Raw genomic sequence first — 20,086 nt, 5'->3', positions numbered from 1 at the left:
AGCTAGATTTTGGTAAAAATCACTTATATAATTCAGACATCCTAATAATCTTTGTAATTCAATTTTATCTAAAATTTTGTCAGGAAATTTATCAGCAAAGAGAATGGATCTATCAATTGGGATAATTGTCCCTTGATTTATATTATGTCCTAAAAATCTAATTTTTGTTTGGAAAAGATTTAGCTTTTTAGCAGAGACTACTAATCCAGCATTTTTAACTGTGTGAATAAAAGTATAAAGATGTTTAAAATGTTGTTCAAGAGATTCAAAGAATACTAGAACATCATCAATATAAACTATCATGAATTTATAGAAAGGGTTAAATATATCATTCATTATTTTCTGGAATTCAGATGGAGCATTTTTAAGACCAAAGGGCATAACGTTCCATTCATATTGTCCAAAAGGGACATTAAATGCTGTTTTATACTTATCTTCTTCTTTTATCTGTATTTGCCAAAAGCCAGATTTTAAATCAAATTTGGAGAAGATGTCTGCATGTAAGAGTCTATCGAGTAAATCTTTTTTATTTGGAGTGGGATATCGAATCCATTGTAATACTTTATTAAGGGGTTTATAATTAATAACTAGTCGTGGAACTCCTCGTTCTTATTCGGCGTTTTTATTGACATAAAAAGCAGAGCTGCTCCTGGGAGATAAACTGGGACGTATGAGTTTCTTGTGAAGCAAATCTTTAATTTCATTATGACATGCTTGTAATAATTTCGTATTCATTTGAATAGGTCTAGCTTTTGTTGGTATTTTTGTTTCACTAAAGTTTGGTTCATATGGTAATCCAACGATATGTTGTTTTCTATGCCAAAAAGCGGTTGGTAGATCATTACATATTTCTTTTTCAATAAGACTTTTAAGTTGTTGTATTTTTTTTATCGTATCATTAGTTTGGAGTTTTTCACTGACAATCTTGTGTTTAATTTCAAGTTGTAACGATCCTATAAAGTCTTCTTTTTGTTTGATATTTTGTTTGACAGTATTAATTTCTTTGATTTTTGGTTTATCAAGGAATTCAAATTTAATAGGGGTACCTTGGATACTTGTTTCAATACCTGTATGGGAAATGGTAATTGGATATAACAGAGTGAGGAAAGGTACACCAAGGATTACAGCCTGGCTGAGTCATTTGACCATAATAAATGGAGTAGGAAAACAATGTCATTCATTACAAATTTTAGCATTAGATAATTTATATTTAATAAATAGTCTACTCTCATCTGCAGTGTTAAGGATTTGAGTAGTTTTATCAAAGTATTTTGTAGGAACTAATCCCTCATTGAGGCAATTCAGATCAACACCTGAATCTACTAAGGCTAGAGTTTGGAATTCATATTCATAACTTATTACAATGGTTACTAAGACAAACCATTTTTGTGTGATTACTCTATTTAATACATTTACTGATTTCCTTGTAGATGATTCGCATTGATTTATATAATCATTGGGATGATATGATTTGAGTAAGTGGTCAAATTCAATAGCATCTGAATCAGTGTCTATTTCTGAAGGTTTATTATGGAGTTCAAGAATTTGAATTCTATTTTTTAATTGAGTTACTTCTACCTTGACTGTATTTACTTCGGCTTTGAGTTCAACAATAGTAGGTTCTTTTTGTGTGGCTTCATGCTGACTATCGCGTTTCATTATATCAGAAAAGCTATAATTGTCAGGAGGTTTGACTAATGGCATATGTTTTGTTTTTGTTTTGGTCAAATTAATAAACTGAGTAATTATTTCTCTTTTTTCATCAGTCAGAAATTTTCTCTATTAGGTCTAAAATAAGATTGTCTTCTTTTGTTAGCGTATGAATATCAGAAGTTGTAATAGGACATTTACATATTTCTTCATCTGTGTCAGAACTATTATATGTGGACCAATAAAAAGCATCATTATGTATAGTTCCTATAAAAGATGTATCACTACTTGATGAAGTAGTGTCTGTATCTGAACTAGTGGATGAATCATATATTTGAATGATGTCATACATTTTATTTCTGATTTGCTCATCTAATGTAATAGAGTCTAATTTTTGTTTGACTTTGCATTGGCTTTTATAATGGCCAACTTTTCCACATTTATAGCATACAGGTAATTTCTTACCTTTATGAGGGAATTTTTTAGACGCAAAACGTTTAGTAAATTTTTTATGTTTGGTTGGAAGAGACTTATGTGTTTTTTCAGGTTTATTACTACGATGTTTTTTCTTTTTATAGATTTTATGTATTTTATGTGGTTTATTTTTATTAATATGATAGTCAAATTGTTGGCAGAAATCTCCTAATTCTTTTTTACCATTTATGTTTTGTTTATCAAGTTGCTTTTTGAGTTTCATATCTGTGCATAAGGCTAAGCCTTTAGCACATATTTCTGAGGATAATTCACCTAAAGTATATTGAGTGTAATTGATCGTACCATTATTTTTATTTTTCAGACGTTCCTTGACCTTTTCGGCGAATAGATATGGGAGTCCTGCTATGAACTTTTCTTTCCAGTGGTCAAGATGACTATCTTCTCGTATAAGTAAACGAGAGAAAAAAACATCTTTATACCATTTGTAATGAGATAGTGTAGGACAACGTAAATTAGATAAAAGATCAGCAGTTCGGGCTACAAGTATTGAAGTATTTCTTATGAAATGAAGAGCAATTGTATAAATTAGTGAATTGACAGCATCACTTTCAGAATATACAATATCATGATTGTGTTCATTTTTTGCTGTCCATTGACGAGTATTTGTTAATATTTGTTGTTTTGTTTGTTAATTGAGATAGGAATCCTACCATTCTCTTAGTCATCCAGTAAATCATGAAACTATGGCTTTTGCTATCTCCTGATCATGGCTACCAGCCATTTTACATGCCGAAGCATACATAGCCATATGTTCATTGTATCTAATATTCGGTGATCGAAAATTCCATCAATGTTCCAATCTATAATAGTTCGACCAGTATATGTAGAGGTATGACTTGTAAGGTCTTCTTCTAATTGGATATCAACTGGGGTTGGTCTCTTATAATATGGTCGCGCATTTATAAGTTGCCAATTTTTATTATAATTGACTCGATTTATCGTATCCGAGGAAATATGATGTTCAGAAAATGCCTTTTGTATATTTGTTATTGTATTGGCGATTGGAGGTCCAATATTTTCATTTTCTTGGAACATTATTTCTTCCTGAAGAGTCATATTATCATGCTCTGGGATTTTTGTTTTTCCTCTATCGCTGTCTGGGATAACAATATTTTCTTTAGGTTTGGGACCTTTTATTTCTAAGTTGGATAATTTGGAAATTAATTGATCCATGAGTGTTTTATTATCATCACCTATATGAAATTTTTCTTTATTTAATTCATGAGGAGGTTTAAAGAATAATTGTTTCTTTTCCTTATAGGTGGGAGGATGTAATAAATTTGCTATTCTAATAGTTTGTTGTCCAATAGTGTGAAGATAGTGATTCGTATAATTGTTTTGTTCAATTATGTGTGGGAGTAATTCCATACGAAATAGATTGGCGTTATTTAATTTGTATGGTGTAGCTATTGTTTCATATACAATCATTTGGGTTGAGGATCCTATATGCTCCGTGTTTGATCCTGTAGTGGCGGATCCTGTAGTGGCTGTATCAGCTATTCCTTGTATTTTAAGACTTTGTTCAGGAGGATATATGGCTTTGATTGTGTTTCCTTCAGTAGTATTGAATAATGTATACTGGGTTTCCAGTGTATTTATTTCAAAATCAGGAATAGGAATTTGTTTTTGGTGTATGATGTCTTTTAACCAATCAAAAAAACATGTTCTTTTATTTCTTTGTTTTCTCCATTTATGGTATCAGAGCCAACCCTGAATTAGAGCACTAAGAGTTATCACTAGTTCTTTATCTTAAGACACTTAAAAACTTAATCCATTAAAGAAAGTTGGTCCGAGCATTGAGGTTAGAGACGCTCAGACACCCAGTCAGTTGACCTTTTAGGCCAGGAGAGCCGCTGAGGTTTAGAAGACGTAAGAGGTAGTCAAAGAGGACTGTCCAGATAACACTCAACCGCAACCTAATAATGGAGAAATTTATTAAGAATCTGACGGATAAAACAACCAGTGCAACTAATAGGACTCTAAGGATAAAAAATAAAGAAGAAATTATTACTAACGATATGGAAAATCAAATACAAAATTGGAACATACCCAAAGTTCCAATATCAGACGTTTATAAGAAAGGCACATTCGATTTAAAAATCGGATATGCTATCACAACAGTAGAACAAACTCTATCTGTAACAAGTAATCAAGAAGATTTCCAATTATTATCTAAAAAAATATTACAAGTCCATAAAACAAAAAACTATAAATATTTATATATATGATTAATCCAAGTAGCTGTGAAACCCTTAAACCGTCTAGGATTAAATAATTCTATCTTAGTATGCTTACGTGATACTAGACATAACAGATTTTCTGATTCTCTACTAGGTATGGTCGAATCTAGTTTATGTAGTGGACCGATATATTTCAATTGTTTTCCAAATTATTCTGTATCTCTTACAGATCCAAATATTTTAAATGTTTTATCTTTAAATCTAAAAACTCAAGGATTTAATATGATGTTAGGTTCTCAAAACATAGCCATCGTTTATCGTATTTATTATAAAGTTATGAATACGTTATGTCCAAATGTACTTCAAATTACAATAGTTACTAAGACAAACCATTTTTGTGTGATTACTCTATTTAATACATTTACTGATTTCCTTGTAGATGATTCGCATTGATTTATATAATCATTGGGATGATATGATTTGAGTAAGTGGTCAAATTCAATGGCATCTGAATCAGTGTCTATTTCGGAAGGTTTATTATGGAGTTCAAGAATTTGAATTCTATTTTTTAATTGAGTTACTTCTACCTTGACTGTATATATATATATATATATTAAAAAATAAGAAAAATAATGAAAATTAGAATAAATTTCAAAAAGACAATATCACGAGAAAGAAGTAACCCATCAACATCAAGTATCAATTCAGTACTTAAAAGAGTATCGGACAAACAATAATTCATTCTTTATTCTTTTCGTTTCTGTTTTTTCTTATTACATATTGTAGGGGGCCCTAAAAAAATCTAAATTTTATGGGTTTCAATATAATTTTTTTTTTTTTTTTTTGCCTTTTTGTTTTTTAGGTTCTTACCTGTTAAGGGCTTTTATAATCTTAGAATATAAAAACCTTCAAACAATTTCAAACCGAATAAAAAATACCACTTTTATTTTTTATTTTTTTGCACATACGGTCCTTATGTGTAAAGGCTTTTACAAATTTTCATTGGGTAAATCAGTAGGGAAGAAGGCCCCTACCCGTTTTCTATTAATTAAAGATAGAGCCGTGGAGTCATGCAGCATTCTTGAATAGCATTTACAAACAATGACTACTTGCTTTCAATTTGGAGAGGAAACATTGGAGTTCAAGGGCCAGATCAATGCCTACTTCCGCAACGTAAAATTCCACATAATTGTTTGATGCAATACCAAATGGGTGGTAAAAGCAGCAATGAAAGCATTATCGCTTTCCTTGACAACCCCACCCCCACCTGCCATGCCTGGGCTTTTACAAGTTCACATTTTCTTACTTGTGTGAGCCACTAAAAGTTGAAGTTTAAAAATCGAAGTAGAGAAAAAAAAAGAAAAGAAGAAGAACAAATAGCTTTTTTTTTTTTTTTTTACATTTTATATTTGCATTTTTCAAAGGGGTTTTACCATTTGAAATCTACATAATTTTAAACACTAAAAATGCAAGAACAAACATAATTCATTTTTTTTACTCTTGCGCTTTTGGTTATAACTTTCCAATTGCTTTTAGAAATGGTAAAGCTTTTAATAAAAACCTAAATTAAGAACCGAAGAAAAAATTACAAAAGAAACCTAAATTGAAAAATAAAAAATCTTTAATTTTTGTTTTTTTCTTAATCCTAACGGTAATACTTGCTTGGAGGTTGAATGGCTTGACTCATGGGCCAAACTTGATAAAAACAATTAGCTGCATATCTTGCCCGAATAGGAGTGGCAATGGACCTAGACCCAACCTAGAACCCACCAAGTAAATCTGACACGAGTCCTGGTATGGGTTCAACACTTAGCCCCAGAGGGTCAGGCCTGGGTCCAAAACTTGGATCCGAACACAAGGCCAGTCTGGGTCCTATTGGACTTGACCCGTACCCATAAATTGTTGGAGATAAAATACTTGAGCCCTATTCATTTGGGTATATTACATATTGTATACAATAAGAACTTGTAATCATCTTTAGCTTTTAAACGATAAATCAGACGGCATGAAAGCTAATGGCAGATGATTATGACCTTGTTGCCAATAATATGGATATATGATGATAAAAAAAAAAACAAAAACAAAAAAAAAACAAAGCTCATAGTGACGGTGGTTATGGACCTGATCAGACCTGGGACCTGATGGGCACGAGTATGGGTCCAACTTTTAGACCTGACGGGTCGGGTCCATATCCAAAATCTGAACCCAAATACTATTCAGGTCCAATCAGACCTGACTAGTACCCGACCCATTACCACCCCTATGCTCGAGGTCTTGCTGGAATTACAGCAAGAGAAGCACCTATACTATACTTCCATTGCAATTGTAACATCTATATACAAAAGATAAATGGTCTCTTTATAAACAATTTATAAACAATCCTATAGTAACCTTTATATACAAAAGATAAATGGTCTTATTATAAACAATCCTATAAGGCAACCTCTCGGGGGATAGAAGCTACGCGTTCTCATTTTCTAGAGCCCATAGGCTTTTAAAGTATAGCACTTCTTGTCAGCAAATAAGAAAGTGTTGCACTAAACTGGAACTTTCACGATGCCAAACCACTTATGTTATTCTTGAAAATCTGTTCCGGATTCGAATTTATGTATCTGCCTATTTGTTTTTCAAGTTTTGTTTATAAAGGGATGAAAATCAAATTTTCTTAACAAATGGATTGCCCTCCACCATTTGGTCTTTCCTTTGTTTGCCTCCTTAGGCATTGTGTTCTCCTGCTAATGAAAGTCAATTTACATTTTCTCAGTTGCAGTTGGTTGTTTGCTGAACTTCCAAAAAAACCGTATTAAAACTAATTAGTACTTGTTTAGTGCTTGTTTCACTACCATTAAAAACCTGAAGAGCAAATATTAACAGGGTTTTTCTCTCTAGAAAATGTTGAACATGGTTCACATTCAAAAAGTTTCTCTCTCTAGGATTGCTCTGGAATCAGGTTCATAAATCAAGAAAGAATAAGAGAAAAAAATAATTGTTTATCTGTTAATAATTGTTTATCTGTTTAATCTCCAAGGTTCAACAAAAAAACCTATGTTCCATGTTTATGAAAGTTGCTGATAAAACATTTGTTGACTTTGTTTCTCTCTAATTTCCAAATGGATCAATGATTCCACCCAAATCATGTGCCTGTTAACTTCAAAAAGTTAATTTTGTCAGGAGAAAAGCCTTTATGGATTGTGTATCGTAAGACCTTTCTTTTTTGTCAAGAAGATCATAATTATTTCGAGTAATTAGATGTCAAATTTGATGGTTTGGAACATGTAATAAAGTTCGAGAAATTTTTTTTGAACTTTGAGTCTTGTCAATGACATTCTTGCAGCTTTACGATTTGAAATCTGACAGACAAAAGTGATTGTCACTTCATCGTACCAAATGTAAATTGTTTTTTTTTGTATATTTTTCTCTTATCAAAAGTAACCACAATTTATAAGGCTTCGGTGTGCGTGCAAGTTTTGAAGAGAGTAAATTTGAGGTGGATGAGTGGTAGAAATCTGCTGTAATATTTTTTTTTAATAATAAAATCAGGTATTTCTCTCTCGTAGTTGTGCCGGATTTTACAAAAACATAGCAGACTAAGCCATGTTTCCCTCTGTCATTTTCCCGGTTTTGGGGAAGGCTTTTGAGGATGAAATTGGTGTTCTTTCTTTGTTTCTTTTTTTTGTGGAAAATAAAAAATAGGAAACGGCAAGGAAAGTTATAAGAATGGGGGCTCTTGGTTCCTGGTTTCTCTAGGGTTTCTTAATTTGTCCAAGGGAGGGAGGAGATAATGCTTAGCAGAGGGGCAGGAGATAGAGAGAGAGCTGCTGCCTCTAATGCTTTCATTGAGATGTTGCTTTGAAATTTTTTTAGTAGATTATTAGGTTTCATGGGATGCTAATGAGAAATTTGAACAATTCCAGATGCAAAAATTAGGCTTCAGGTTTAAGAATTGAAGATAAAAAAATACTACAGATTCTGCCAATTAGTAAACATTTAGACTTCTAATTGGATCCACAATTGTCGAGGTTTAGATAACTCATTCATAAGTTTATGATGCCAAAACTGCATTTTTTCGCAATATTTGAGGTGAGGCTTTTTTTATTTTATAAAGCCATACCCCTACGAAATACTCTCTACAAATACACTATACATGAACTAATCCAGGCAAGTTCAGCTTTGTCTTGACCCCCCTTGACATTCTTTCAATTGAAACCATCCCCAAGAGACTTATGGCTCCTTTGGCTCCATGAGCAAACAAACCTGGGTTTCCAATCATAACCTTTTATGCGAAACCTCGGTTATGTTTTGTGTTTAAAAAATCACAGATCTGATTCGGAATCAAGTGATTCGGATCAGGTATCGGTAGGGATCCGGGCGGTTGACATTTGGCTCAGGTGGTTCCACCATTTTTTGCCCTTTTCTATTAAATACACTATACATCAGAATGAGTCCATGCAAGTTTAGGTATGCCTTGATCCCCCACGTGATGTATTGAAACCATCCCCAAGAGACTTGTAGCTCGTTTGGCTCCATGAGCAAACAAACCTGAGTTTTGAATCATAACCTTTTATGCCAAACCTTGGTTACATTCGGTGTTTAAAAAATCGTTGATATATTCAGTATTTAAAAAATCACTGACTTGATCCAAAATCGAGCGATCCGGACTGTCTTATTCCAGATCATATATCGATGATCTTGAATCCACTAATAAAACAGGACCTGAGCAATTCAAATCTGGTTCAGTCGGATCGTCCGATTTCGGATCGGGTATCAGTGATACCATCCTGGATCCACTAATAAAATGGGATCTAAACGGTTCAGATTTGGTACAGGCGGTTCCACCTTTTGTGTTTTTCTATTAAATGCACTATACATGAGAATGAATTCGAATGGCTCCTTTTATGCAAACGTTGGTGAGAATGGCACCTTTGGAGCCATGAGCAACCGGGTTTCGAATGATGAAGGATAACCTTTTATGCCGCCATGAGCAACCGGGTTTCGAATGATAACCTTTTATGCCAAACCGTGTTTAAAAAATCGATGGCTCGATCTGGAATCGGGCGCCATTCGGTCGGATATTGGTGATATTGTCCTGGATCTACAATCAAATCCAGTGATACCATCCCGAATCCACTAATGAAACGGGATCCGGGCGGTTCAAAGCTTCACAACACAATGGTTCTTCGAGTGATTTCAGCTTTTATGTGGTCAATTCTTTCCACGTCTCTTCGATATAAGACAAATTTCATTGTCCATCATCTCACTCGCTGGCCTTAATAAAGTCCATTATTTAAATTAACCCCTTTTACTATAAAAAAATAACCCTTTTTTCTAGCATTAGATATTAGGCATTAAGATGTCGGCCAATAGGGAATAAAAGTAAAAAAACAATACTCGCTTTTAGGATATTAAAAAAGCAAAGAAAAATAAAATATCAGTCTATTGACCATTAAAAAAATTTATTAGTTTATGAGATATTTTAAGAGAAAAAAATAACACTAGCTCAAACCACTTAAAAATCTATTTTAAAGGTACTTTATCAATTGTCCGACATTTCAAGTATGAATTTATTTATTTGTTTTCTTAATTTTACTAAAATGTAATTGTAAATTTATATTTTAAAATTCTATGCTTTTGTAGATTTATTTATTTGTGAGGGTCACACTTTTTTTTTTTGAATCATGCTTATTACAATATTATAATTAATAATTATACATTGAAAATCAAATCTTGTATTTCATTTGTTAATATATTTACATTATAAGTTATATAATGTATTAATTTTTTTATAGCTGTAAATAATTTTTTAAAAATTAGATGAAATTATAAGACAAATTATAAATTTATTGTTATTTGTATAGTAAATTATTTTTAATTCTATATTATAATTAATAATTATGCATACATCCAAATATGAAAATAACGTCTCAATATTCACATATTTTTGCAAATAATGAAACTGCATAATGCAGCACTCCTAATTTCATTTAGAAATGGGGGGGTCTAAGGGTGATTAAATGGGGGGTCTAAGCGTGATTAAATGTAGGTAATTAAATTTTGAAGTAAATATAAGGGTGATTAAATAACATGGCTAGATGAATGCATTTTGAGGTAGAAATTGAAACATAGTAAGTTTGTCAAAATAAATTTTTTTGAGGTAACTAACAGTAACTCATACAAGCACAAATTTGTTTATGTACTCTTTATTTTCATTAAAACATGATTATAAATTCATATTTTGAGCCATAAGAAAACTGTCTTTATATTTATTAATTTATTTATATTCAATATATAATATTATAGTTAGTTAGGTTGTGATAATTTTAGCCAAGTAACGAAAATTATAAATGTTTGATGTGGTACTACTTCGCTTTATATGGGTAACTATTTTATTTAATCTTATAATATGGGAGTGTTTTCTAATAGTTTTAAATTATTTTGATGCAATATTATCATGTTATATTATCACAAACAATTATACATACATCCAAACTGGAAAACAGTGTCTCAATATTCACCGATTTTTCAAAGCAATGAAAGTACATAATGCACCACTATTAATTTCTTTTAGAAACTAAAAATACATTATTTTTAGATATTTATATTGATAAAAATTTGGGACAAAATTTATCGATTCGGCCGATTTTCCGAACCGATCCGACACAGGTATGGGTAAGGACGAATTGAGTCACCGATCTATTTTTTTAAACATTAGTTATATTAAAACCTGCTTATTGAAACATAACTTTGGTTATGTTAAAACCTGGTTATTGAAATATGGCTACTTGGATAGCTTTGCAAAAATATGACTATCTTGATGGCTTTGAATGGTAACCAGGTTATGCAAATCTCATGTTTGGATAATCTTTTGGTATAACCTGTGTTTGCTATTATTGAATATAGTAGCATATATTGTTTTAATAATAACAACAACAACAACAACAACAACATAGTTTTTGAGACAGATGACTCTCTAAAAAATTTCAGTAGTTTAACTTTCTAAAATTTGATATAACTTCTCTATCTAAAATTTTAAGATATTTTCTCTTTCTGAAACTTAAAAATTGATATAATTTTTCACTGTAAAATTTTTGAGATAGTTTCTCTCTCTAAAAAATTCAAATAGTATCTCTCTCTCTCTAAAGTTTTAAGATACTTTTCATCTCTAAAACTTAAAATGTTAGATAGCTTAGAACTCTCTCTGAAACTTAAAATTTTAGATAGCTTAGAACTCTCTCTGAAACTTAAAATTTGAGATAATTTATCTCTACAAAGTTTGAGGCAATTTCACTCTTTAAATTTTGATATAGTTTCTCTCTATAAAATTTAAAGATGCTTTCTCTCTCTAAAACTTAAAATTTGTGATAGTTTTTCTCTCCTAAATTTTTGTGAGAGTTTATATCTCTAAAATTTGAAGATACTTTCTCTCTAAAACTTAAAATTTGAGATAGTCTCTCTAAAAATTTCATATAGTTTCTCTATCTAAAATTCAATATAGTTTTTCTCTCTAAAATTTAAGATATTTTCTATCTAAACTTAAATTTTTTGATAATTTCGCTCTCTAAAAATTTTGAGATAGTTTCTAAATTAAATTTTTAGGTAGTTTCTCTCTCTAAGATATTAAGATACTTTCTTTCTCTCTCTCTCCAAACTTAAAAGTTGAGATAGTTTCTTTCTATAAAACTTTAACTAGATTTTCTCTCTAAAATTTAATATAGTTTCTATCTTTAAATTTCTAAAATACTTTCTCTCTAAAACTTAAAATTTGAAATAGTTTTCTTTTTAATTCATTTGTATGTTTTGTTTGTATTTGATATAGTGCATGGCTCTAGTGCGTGAAAATTAACCCACGGAAGTACTTCCCCACCTCAAGAGATGCGGTTCTCTCGTGTTACTTACACAAAGGTGAGTTTTGGAGAAGCCAGCTTTTTTTTTTTTTTTGACATTGTGTAGCTAAGTGTTGCCCTCTTTTTTGCTTACACAAAACATGATTATTGGTTCCAAAAAATTTGCAAAATATAATTTTATTACACAAAACATGATTATTGGTTCCAAAAAATTTGCAAAATATATTTTTATGTGCAATTCCCTGTTGGAAAATTGGTAGGTGAAATGGGGGCAGAAGATTATACGATGTTGAAAAATTAAAAATTCAAACTCTTCATATTTTCGAGCAAGCAGAAGCGTGATCTCAATACGATATTTTCTCCCATTCAATACTAAATTTGATGTGCAAAAGAGGGGTAATTCGTCTTCAAAATACAGGAAAACATAAAGCTCTATTTGATATTCTTAAGCTCTATGCACCTGAGTTTGGAACTCAAACACTAGACACCCAAGTCTTGATAGTTTAGAGAAAGAGTCAAAATCAAGTAGAAAGAGGTTATCCCACTAGTTTTGCTCTCTGGAAATTTAGAAAATGGTGTTTTGAGATAGATGCAAGTGGCTGGGAAACTTTATCTTGTACGGCAAAAATATCCCTTAATATAGAACCGCAAGGAGATTGCACATGCACATTTACTGTAGTGGTGGTTATATATACCACTAACAGTTACAAGTTACATACACATAGGTAACTTCCATCCCTTAATGGGAGTACAACCTCCATTTCATCGACGACTAGATGATCGTTGATTTGGTGGCTATTACAACCTCTTTTGCCTCCATTTCATCAATGGTTAGATGATCGTTAGTTGTCCTACATAGGTTGGGCTTACAAAAACATATCAAGCCTTTAGCCCTCATACGTGCAAATGCTCTGCATATGCATTATCATTCTCTCATTTGTACTAAAAATATAATGCATAAAAATACGTACTTTTAAATACAAATCAATTAACTCCCTGCTCTTCAATATGGGACTCAAACCCACAACTTTCTCTCTACAAAATCCGCTTAAGAAAAACCTCCAAAATCATTTTGTTGTTTTTGAAAAACACAAATATTTTTCAAACCAAAAATACCAACATACCCTAGGTATACGAAACATGATTTTGTGTGCCCTAGTATCGAAACGACCCAATATTCATATAATAAAGTTGAATTGTAACAAAAAAAAATAAAATAAAATAAAAGGAGATATACATTTTCACTAACCATGACACAAGAAGGATAGTAGGTTAAAAAAGAGGGACATTTCTATCAAATCATAAACACAAGGAGCAACAATAACAAGTTTACATGTTTTTTTATGACGCCAACATTCATCTATTGCGTAAACACAAATATTATGAAAAGTTGAAAGAATTCAAGGGCATAGTTTTTATAGTTGACTATCATAGTCAAGCAGTAGCAATAGTTCAGACAATTTCCCCATCAATTTTCCATAAGAGGGGGCATATTCTTCTCCTAAAACTCAAGCATGAGCCATCACAGACACTCCTAGAGCTGAACCGGATATCGGTCGATGCAGTCGAGCCATGGGCTATGTGGAGCGGGTCTCGCCCCACGTAGCGCATGCCACACAGCGCTGTTGCATTTGAAACCCGACCCAAAAGCGAGTTGCCAAACCCGATCCCCCCTCTTGACCCTCCCCTTGGCCTCCAAATATGCAAGCTCATACCAGATACTACTGCTTGAAGTGTTCCCGAATCGGTGCAAAGTCATCCTCGAAGCCTCCATGTTTCTGTCACTAAGCTCGAGGTTACGTTGGAGCTCATCGAGAATGGCCTTGCTCGAGGCTTGCATGCAAAAGTGCTCGAATGCAAGCTTGTAGTCTGGGATGTAGGGCTTGGTGGCCTTGCCCTTGCCCTTGTTGGTGAGGTAGCTCCATACTAGAGAGGCAAAGAAGAGGAGTTGCTCAGAGAAGGGCAACACTAGTGGCCCTAGGGTTGTGATGTTGGCCTTTAGGGCATGGCCACCCACCTCCACGAGGTCTTTGCTAACGGAGAGGCCCTTAAGCCTTTGGTCGTCCTCTTCTTGCATTACACACCTACAATACAGTGCCACATGAGCAGAGAAACTGTGTCACACACACAGACACACTCAATAACTCATTGAGAACACAAACACATAGAGGCAACCACAACACATACCTAAAGCTGCGGTCATCGGCACCCTTGTGTGTTCGCACGATGTGCTCGAGCCTGTACTTGGAGCGCCTGCTATCGCGCCGCCTGTTTGACAGCAACATCCCTGCACACCCCATACGGAAGAAGCAATTGGGAAGGAGCATCGAGCGCTTGTTTCCGGAATACCAACTATAGGAAACAATCTCAGTGCTCACCACAACAGCCAAATTGTTAGGGTTAGCTTGCAACATGTCCTGAGCCAGATCCAAAGCTGCTATCCCAGCACTACACCCCATTCCTCCTAAATTGAAGCTAAGTATGTTTCCTCTCATTTTATAATGGTTCACTATCATAGCTGAGAGAGAGGGGGTTGGATTGAAGAGACTGCAATTCACTACAAGGATCCCGACGTCCTTAGGGCGGACCCGACATGACTGGAAGAGCTCATCGAGCACACCAAACATCACAGTAGAGGCCTCGGCCCGGCCCTCTTTCATGGTGGCAGTGTTTTCAGGGCAACCGATAGCTTTAGGGACATATGTCTCATCACCGAGGCCAGAAAATTTCAGTATTTTGCTCTGGAACTCGAGGCTTGCTTCGTCGAACTTGCCGGATTTTCGAGCGAGCTCGATGAACTCCTCTTTGGATACCTGTTTTGCAGCAAAACAAAGGATAACATGAATTAATTACTGATAATTAATTGTGAAGGCCCATTTTTAATGTTGGGGGAATACAAATGACCATCTTTTCTTGGTAAATTTGTGGTTTGTGCTTGACATATGAGAGAAATGCAAAAGTCAATAATGATGCACATGTACATGGTTCAAAGTAAAACCTTGTCTAGGAGCATACTATACATTTACTCCCACGGTCAAAACCCTGCCTAAGATAATATTTGGGGATGTAACCTTGATGACTGAGTGACCAAACCTAACAAAGAAGTAAAAAATAAAATAAAAGCATATTCTTTCCCACTCTATGTGACCCTGAAAAATATCTCCTAAGAAATTGTCCACTTTTTACACGATTTAAGTGTTTAAAATTGCAAAATTCTTTTTTATTTCTTGAAAATTCTCATCTAAATATTATAAGAAAATATACCAATTAGTTGGAAAGAGGCTTTGACAATGATATTATAACCAAATTCACTAAATCTAAGATATATATATATATATATATATATATATATATATATATATATATATATATATATATATATATATATATATATATATATATATATATATATATATATATATATATAACTTTCATTTATAAAGTTTGCTTGAGGGAGCAAGTGTACAAATTTACTCGTACAATACCATTAAATCTTGACTCCAAGTCTGGAATGCCTAAAGGCTATCATGTGCACATTAACACCATGGTTTTAACTTGGAAAGGTGCTTTATGCGTTGGGGGACGTATAACTACATTTGCATCCTCCAAAAATTATCATTTTTAGTTTTTAAAATGTATTTTTTATATACTAATGATATCTCTGTTAGAGATTATATGCACCTAATAAATTAAATCCAAAATCCATTTCAAAAATAGATCACAAGGAGGGAACATATATATACATATAAATCCTAAGACTCGTAAAAATAGTGTCTTTTAATATTTCATTGTCTGCATACTAATAACCATGGTTTAATTATTGTAGTAAAATCTCCTGCTGTCATGTGGAGAAAAAACAGAGTGCGGGGCCTTACTGTTTAATACAGGATGCCCGAAAGTAAGGGCATTAAATACAAAGGACCCCAGCTTGTGCTTTAGATCCACGATTAACGGTCGACATTCACTTGATGCTATATGCAAATAAACTACATACTTAAGACTATCAATGTTGGAAATTGATTTATATCTATCATAGAGATCTTCCTTGTTCAAAGTGCTTTCCAAATGAGGATTTGATGTCATGTTTTATTTTGTCTCCATAAAGCCTAGGCCCAATTATATATATATATATATATATATATATATATATATATATATATATATAAGGAAGATACTACAAAACGTATATAGGCGAAAACAAATAGTAATTTTTCCTACCCTCATCACCATCCAAAGTTCATCATACGGTCACAATTGTCAGATAGTATTTTATTTTTAATTTTTTTTCTACAAATTAAAATGATCTGAAATTTAAAACCTGTGTTCATAAAAAATAGACAAATCTACTAAAAATATCAAAAAAATATTTTACATGAAATAAATTGACCAAAATACCTTCGAAATATTTTAGGAGTATTTTGATCAATTTTTTTTCTTGAATTAAATTTTTTATATTTTTACTAGGTACGCCACTCTAAGATGTAAATACGCTCCAAATTTCATATCAACCTGATTTGTAGAAAAAAAATGAAAAATAAAACATTACCAGATAATCGTAACTATGTGATGAACTTTGAACAGTGATGAAATAGGCAAAATCACTATTCATTTTTTACTTGTAGGCCTATATATATATATATATATATATATATATATATATATGAAAAAGGCTGGGATTAACACACTAACTCATATAAATATATGAGCCCAACGGCTTAGATTAAATATAAGCTAAAATCTACCCGTTACTACCTCATTTCGTATTTTAATTTTAATTTTTTTTTCTACAAATTCAAATCATTTGAAATTTTAAGCGTGTGTTTTTCTCATCAATACGCACCCAATAAAAATATAAAAAACATTATTCACAAAAAATAACCAAAATAGCGCGGAAACTTTTCGGGGGTATTTTGGTCAATTTATTTCATGTAAAATATTTTTTTGATATTTTTTAAAAATTCAACTATTTATTATGAACACATTATTAAAATTTTAAGTGATTTGAATTTGTAGAAAAAAATTAAAATTTCAACATTACCAGACACCTGTGATAGTCAGATCGGCCCATTTCAATCTGGGTCGTTAGGCTCATATGTTCATATGAGCTAGTGGGCTAATCCCAGCCTTTTCCATATATATATATATATGAATGAAATTTTTACTGGGTGTAGGCTTTATGTAAATAAAATAAAGCATCATGTCAAATCCTCATTTGGAAAGCACTTTTAGCTAGGAAGATCTCTATGATAGATATAAATCAATTTCCGATGTTGATAATAAAATTTGAAACTAAAAAAATGGTACAAGTCTTATAGATCTATGAACACTTAATTTTACGGTGAAATGGACAGTGTAGATAATTTGATACAATATACACGGTTTTTAGAGCTTAACATTCTAATTTTTTTTGACAACTAATATGTTCAATCTGAGATGATCGATGTAAAAGTTTTATAATGCTTGAATTGCAATTTGATGAATTATAAGGTGATCCAGAAGTTTTCTCAAAAAATTATAATTATAAAATTATAATTATAAAATTATAATTGTAATGATCCAGAAGTTTTTCTCCCTATACACACACATAAACATAACTATACATATCCCGCGTCATCAAGAATAGAAGTTTTGAATACTTCACCTAACTCAGTATGTGTGCCACTATGCTATTAAAGCCTGAAATGCATCTACTGACACGCTAAGCAGCTCTGTTGCTTGAGAACAAGTATGGGGTCCTGGTATCTGCTCTTTTTCTTTCCATGGAGATTGGTGATATTTAGAACTTCAGTCTAAGCAAAATCCTATTGCATATAGTTCAAAGTTTAGGATTGATTTGGTAAATCTTTTCCATGGAAATACTTATAAACATCTACTAACTTGGTTCTAATTCCTCTAGTTTAGAGTTAGGCCAAATATTTTTTTTATAGAATTATTATTTCTAGTTTTTAAAATTTATTTATTTTTTCATGTTTATGATCTCCATCTTTAAAAATTAAGTCTAAAAATCAATTTCAAATATAGATTTATTAATAGACCCACATTTCTATATGTACAGGCCTGGCCCACGTGCTAACAACGTCCTATAAAATATTTAGATTGTGTATTATGAGACTGTTTTTTTTTTGTACAACGCAGTCACGATAGGTACTAGTCATTTGAGGGCTTGATGTATTCCCAAGGATCGAGAAATTCATTTTTGAGTTTACAACCATCCGAATTGAAGTCTGATGGACAAAATTGATTACGACATTCTTGTATTAAAAGTAAATGATCCATTTGTATATTTTCTCATGTAATTGTGCATTCAAAAGTGAGAGTTACAAATCAAGCTTGAGCTAAGTGCTTGACGGCAAAAGATTAACAATGCTACATCTCAAGTTCAATTCCTACGATCGAACAACCAAGAGAAAAGAGAGATGTGTGTTTGAGAGAGAGAGAGAGAAGGAGGGGTTCACCTTGAGCTCATCTGAGGGCCGGTAGCAAGCGAAATCGACAAGGTAGACGGGCCGAGGTCGCGACATGAAGTACACAGACACCGTGAAGACGAGTGCGCCGAGGAAGGCGAGCACAGTGGCGAGATCATACCTCGGTGGCTCCTCCCAAACTTTACTCCACAGATCCTCTCTCCTAAGGCTCCCGATCTCAGCACTGAACACCAGCACCAGAACTGGAATTGTGGAGAGATAAACTGCATGGTTTATCAAATAGTGGTATCCAAGCTTCACATATTTGAGATTAACAGAATTCAAGAAATCAGGAAGCCTTCTTCTCACTCTAACCGAGAACGTCAGGGATCCGGCATCGGGGCCGGACGCCTCGACACCCCGGTTGACGATCTCCGTAGAGAGGAAGGCCTGCTCCCCGGCCATGCCTGAGGGGATTCTAGAGAGAGAAACTTTGGAAGGGTAGAGGTGGTTTCTAGAGTGAGAAACTTGGGGGGAGGAGGGGGTGGATCATGCAAAGCTTGGGGGAGAGAATGGGGATTATTTAAGTGGTTTTGTAGACTGAGAAAGCAAAGGGGACGAAGGGGGAGTTATATGTAATTAGGGGTAGTTGGAGGTTGTCTTAATGGTGTACCAAACCATGTGGTGCAGTTGGAACCGCCATGAACTACATTCAATGGAGGAAGTAAATGTCCACAAGTAAATAACAGTTGCTGCACATATGCCCCTCTCTCACTCTCTATTTTTTTTTTATATCTCTTCTGTCTCTCTACGTCTTTCTTGGGTTTTGCTTTTCTTCTTCTTTACTTGTTTGTTTCCATTGACTAAACTCGTATATTGCTGATGGCATTTATTGGGGCTTTCTCCTATGTGGAGCTGGGAAAAATGACAAAAAAAAAAATTGCATATCCTTTGTTTTACTCATTAGGGTTTTGAAAATCTGATAAACTCTTTCATGAGTAATTTTTTTCTTGAAGTTCTTCCTTAGTAGGTTCCCCTTACCGTATGCAGGTTGGCAATGCGACTGTTTTGCCACTGTCAATTCAGACCAATGTAAGGCTATGGCTTGGACCACAAAATTTATGACTATCAAGTTACTGTGAGCTTTAGCCTAATGGGACCTTTCATTATTTGTTTTTGTCTTTTCTCTTTTTGCTTGTTTGAGCGAATTAAGTCTTGTCTTGTCCAAACCAGCTAAAGGCCAAAAGCCTCTTTAGCCTGGCATAAGCACAAAGTTGCAACGCTCACTTTAGAAACAGAAAAATTCGCTCTGAGGCCTGAAAACTCTGTGCTCATTTATAATGCCTATAAAATTAAAGTACTGAAAATTTTGCAGATATGTCCTACTATAAGGACTTGATATAAAGTGTTGCAAGATAGACTATATTTAGAACCTTGAGTTTAATCGTGGCCTCATACATTTCGGTGGAGATAATCGGTTTTGTAAGTTTCCAATCTTGAGAAATATATTTTATGG

The 20,086-nt window shown here is 33.1% G+C and overlaps 1 protein-coding gene across 1 annotated transcript; it reads right to left on the bottom strand.

Moving 5' to 3' along the window:
• Positions 1–13,433: 13,433 nt before the first annotated feature.
• KCS10 (3-ketoacyl-CoA synthase 10) lies at positions 13,434–19,172 on the bottom strand. The gene is made up of 3 exons (XM_006843835.4): positions 18,622–19,172; positions 14,354–14,979; positions 13,434–14,250 (listed from the first exon to the last, which is right to left on the bottom strand). The coding sequence occupies exons 1-3, from the start codon at positions 19,033–19,035 to the stop codon at positions 13,701–13,703; spliced, it is 1,590 nt and encodes a 529-aa protein (XP_006843898.1). The 5' UTR covers positions 19,036–19,172; the 3' UTR covers positions 13,434–13,700.
• Positions 19,173–20,086: the final 914 nt, after the last annotated feature.

The sequence above is a fragment of the Amborella trichopoda genome, chromosome 12, assembly GCF_054954075.1.
Source record: "Amborella trichopoda isolate Santa Cruz 75 chromosome 12, AtrichopodaSantaCruz75HAP2 v2.0, whole genome shotgun sequence".
Lineage (NCBI taxonomy): Eukaryota > Viridiplantae > Streptophyta > Magnoliopsida > Amborellales > Amborellaceae > Amborella > Amborella trichopoda.
This window is presented reverse-complemented; position numbering and strand designations above follow the sequence as displayed.